The sequence below is a fragment of the Sitophilus oryzae genome, unplaced genomic scaffold (genome assembly GCF_002938485.1).
Source record: "Sitophilus oryzae breed Bouriz unplaced genomic scaffold, Soryzae_2.0 scaffold_1977_pilon_pilon, whole genome shotgun sequence".
Classification (NCBI taxonomy): Eukaryota; Metazoa; Arthropoda; class Insecta; order Coleoptera; family Curculionidae; genus Sitophilus; species Sitophilus oryzae.
This window is the reverse complement of record NW_022146698.1, coordinates 1,035,045-1,039,567: the sequence shown is the minus strand read 5'-3', so window position 1 is coordinate 1,039,567 and position 4,523 is coordinate 1,035,045. Positions and strand designations below refer to the sequence as shown.

General features: G+C 33.3%; 1 protein-coding gene across 1 annotated transcript; it reads left to right on the top strand.

Annotated features, from left to right (window-relative positions):
* The first annotated feature begins 3,640 nt into the window (after nt 1-3,640).
* LOC115883748 (piggyBac transposable element-derived protein 3-like) lies at nt 3,641-4,246 on the top strand. Its single transcript, XM_030902157.1, has one exon. The coding sequence runs from the start codon at nt 3,641-3,643 to the stop codon at nt 4,244-4,246; it is 606 nt and encodes a 201-aa protein (XP_030758017.1).
* Nucleotides 4,247-4,523: the final 277 nt, after the last annotated feature.

Here is a 4,523-nt window from a genome sequence, read left to right as displayed (position 1 = left end):
TTATCTCTGATTTTTTTTATATTTAATAATATATAAATGTGAGTTTTGAATTTATATTTAGTTGATGTTGACAGTTTATAACAGCAAAATAAGATGTCTACAGTACCGTGCACTATTTTATTAAAAAGTAAAGATGGTCACGCACTTCCATCAAACCATCTATTCACACTTTGCAAACATCTATTTTTAGATAGAGACCAAGGGATTCGGGACCAAGTAGTCCTGAAACTCTCGTACACCCCAAAATCTGAGACGATGGAGAGAAAACTTGGTAATCTACCAATAGCATACATCCGATTTATATTTAGTTGATGTTGACAGTTTATAACAGCAAAATAAGATGTCTACAGTACCGTGCACTATTTTATTAAAAAGTAAAGATGGTCACGCACTTCCATCAAACCATCTATTCACAGTTTGCAAACATCTATTTTTAGATAGAGACCAAGGGATTCGGGACCAAGTAGTCCTGAAACTCTCGTACACCCCAAAATCTGAGACGATGGAGAGAAAACTTGGTAATCTACCAATAGCATACATCCGATTTATATTTAGTTGATGTTGACAGTTTATAACAGCAAAATAAGATGTCTACAGTACCGTGCACTATTTTATTAAAAAGTAAAGATGGTCACGCACTTCCATCAAACCATCTATTCACACTTTGCAAACATCTATTTTTAGATAGAGACCAAGGGATTCGGGACCAAGTAGTCCTGAAACTCTCGTACACCCCAAAATCTGAGAAGATGGAGAGAAAACTTGGTAATCTACCAATAGCATACATCCGATTGGGTGTAGAAAGCGATGAGGAGCTGGACATATTGAAAAGATACATACAGATTTACGATTTCATTGGCAATGAAACGACAAGTGTGCCAGTGTTAGCGCTTGAGGACGAGGAAGAAGAGAAGATGCTTTCGATTGAAACAAGTATCTTCAAGGATCCCAAGAAAAGAAAGCATGTAAAGATTAGGAGGACTGAGGAAAATGTAGATGAAAAAAGAAGGAAAATGAAAACATTAGAAAATAGGATAATAACACCTGCATCCTCATCATTGACAGCCGTATACGATGAAGATACGGACAGGTATGAAAGCCAAAAACACACTATTGTACAAAATTAATATTTAGTATCCTATTTGTCAACTGGTGAGACAGATATTAAACATTTTCAAACCAAGAGTAGAATTATTTTTAATAATACAGATTTAAAATTATTTTACAATAATTACATTAAAGATAATATTTTAAATGAACTTGAAGAATTTCAGGAGAGAGATAGTGGTTGGAGTCTTTATCAAATTTTAGAATTCAAAGTTAATATGAATAATTATGTACCAATTAGAGTGGGTGTTTCAACATATATCGAAATACCGAAATTTATCCAGAACACTAAAGTGTGCTTAATATTAAAAATAGTGATCCTTATTGTTTTCTTTGGTCTATTGTAGCAGCCTTTTATCCCTGTTCAAATACAAAAAAATCCTCTTAGAGTATCCTCATATCCACATTTTAGTAGCGTATTAAAATATGATGGAATTGAATTTCCTATCAAATTGAAAGATATATCAAAATTTTAAATTTTAAATAGTATTTGTGTAAATGTCTTTGGTATAGAATGGAAGAAAAAGAAATGTGAAATTGTTCCTATTTGCTTGAGTAATTTTCAATACTTAAAGAGTGTTAATTTGTTAATTATTCCAACTAAAATTAAACCTAATTTTGATGAAAACGATCAATTAATGAGTTCAAACATAAATGACTACAAACCAATATATCATTTTGCATTAATAAAAGACTTATCACGCTTATTGTGCAGACAAATGGGTAACTTGAAAAGTAAAAAATATTTCTGCGATAGATGTTTAAATCATTTCCTTTCCATTGGAAGAAATATTAAATAGACATATTTTTATATGTAGCAAAATGAATAAAAGTAAAATATCAGTACCTTCAGAAGATGAAAAATTTATATCATTTTCTCAGTTTAAAAATAAAAAAAAATCTCCGTTTGTTATATATGCAGATTTAGAAAGTATCTAAGAAAAATGTGAAAATTCTAATAATACTGCTATGGTCGGTTTCGAGTAGTATAGCATATTATATCATGTGTAGTTTTAATAATTCTCTTTCAAAATTTGAGTGCTATACAGGTAAAGACTGTATTAAGTGGTTTGTTAAACGTTTATGTCAACTAAGTATTGAAATAAATAATATTTTTTTAAATCCAATTCCTATGCATCCTTTTTCAAATCAACAATTACTCGATTTTTATTCTTCCAATGTATGTCATATATGCGAAAAACAATTTGCACAAGATGACATTAAAGTAAACGATCACTGTCATTTCACAGGTCAATATAGAGGTCATAGGTCAATATACACCAAACCAAACCACCCGGTTTCCTCTTACCCTCTACAAGTTCACCGTAAAGAAGAGATTTCAGTAGGCGGTTTGCTTGCATCCTGCATACGTGGCCAGCCCATCTTAACCCATATACGGCCACCGTCCTTTTAAAAGCCAAGTTACAGATTTCTGTATTACTCAACTTTAACTCCTTGAATGCAGATGGCACATTATGAATTTGTTTAGAGATAATATTATTCCGTTAATTTAACCACCACATGTTATATTTTCACTTGTTAGTGTGTGAAAATTACACTTTATTGAGTTCGACTTTTTTCAGTGTGTGACATGAATGATTCGGGGTAAGTCCTATGTGTTACTGTATTTTTGTCATCAATTAGAACGTTGGTTTTTGTTAATAAACACCTAAAAAACGTTCCCATGTAAAAGCTTGGTTATGGTGAAATATGTGCCGACAGTTGGAACTGAAAATATCTGCATGTTCTTTTTAAAGGACAGTGGCCAAATCTACTATAACAAAACTACATTTTTAGGTATTGGAAAAGGCCACTGAAATTCCATGAGTTGTTGGAGGAAATTGCAAATCTCGATGCAGAAATACCGAATAATATTTACATATTGCCTCCTGAGAATGCAAATGAAGAAATCACAGATGAAGATTCCGGGGATGAAGAGACCGTGAAACGACAAGTGTGCCAGTGTTAGCGGTAGAGGACGAGGAAGAAGAGAAGATGCTTTCGATTGAAACAAGTATCTTCAAGGATCCCAAGAAAAGAAAGCATGTAAAGATTAGGAGGACTGAGGAAAATGTAGATGAAAAAAGAAGAAAAATGAAAACATTAGAAAATAGGATAATAACACCTGCATCCTCATCAATTCTGCGTGCCGAAGTACAAGTAAGTTTTTAGGAACGTACTCAAACTCCGGAACTAGAGAGCGATCTTTGGGATAGTGAAGATGATTTACCTTTGTCCGTTTTCCGTACTAAAGAAATTGGCTCGAAAAAAAAAGCGCATTTACAAATGGTTGCAAACAGACATAAATTCAGATTTTTCTTTGTGGAATAATATTTATGGACCAAAAATATCCTACACGCCTTTAGAGGCATTTCATTTATTTTTTGACTCTGAAATCATCGCTATGTTGGTGCATTATAGCAATCTATCTGCTACGTCTCATAACCGCAATGGAGACATTTCTGGCAATGAAATGCGCTGTTTTTTAGGGGTACTCTTGCTTAGTGGGTATTCTGGTTATCCTAGGCGTGAAATGTATTGGGAGAAATCCAAAGATACAAATAACCAACTTGTTTGTGAAGCCATATCTAGGAATAGGTTCAAGTATATTATACAAAATTTACATTGCTGCGACAATAATAATTTGTTGAATACTAATGATAAATTTGCTAAGATTCGCCCTCTTATTGACGCACTAAATAAAAGATTTATCGACTTTGCACCCTTTCAGGAGAATCATAGTGTAGATGAAAGTATGGTTCCATATTTTGGACGCCATGGAACCAAGCAGTTCATCAAAGGAAAGCCCATCAGATGGGGTTATAAGTTTTGGGCCGGTACTACGAAAACTGGTTATGTTGAATGGTTTGAGCCCTACCAGGGTTCGACAACAATTATTGCGGATGGATATAAAGAATTAGGTCTTGGAGCTAGTGTAATTCTACAGTTTTCTCATGTTCTTCAAGAAAGATTTCCCAATACTCCGTTCCACTTATATTTTGACAATTTTTTTACTAAACTTGCTTTGTTGGAAAAACTGACAGATATGGGTTTGAAGGGAACTGGAACTATCAGAGAAAATCGTTTAGGCAAAGAGTGCACTTTGACTCATTCTAGCATTTTGAAAAAAAAAAGATAGAGGTTTATTTGAATTTTGTACTTCAGATAATAACAAAATAATCTTATGCAAATGGCATGACAATAGTGTTGTCACGATTGCTTCAAATGCCACCAAAATTATGCCAACTTTACCTGTAAAACGATTTTCTCAGAAAGAGAAGAAAAATGTATATGTTCCCCAACCTCATGCTATAAAAAAATATAACAAGAATATGGGAGGGGTTGATAGAACGGACCAGAACATTAGTCTATATAGAACGTCAATAAGAGGGAAAAAATGGTATTCTCCCCTAATT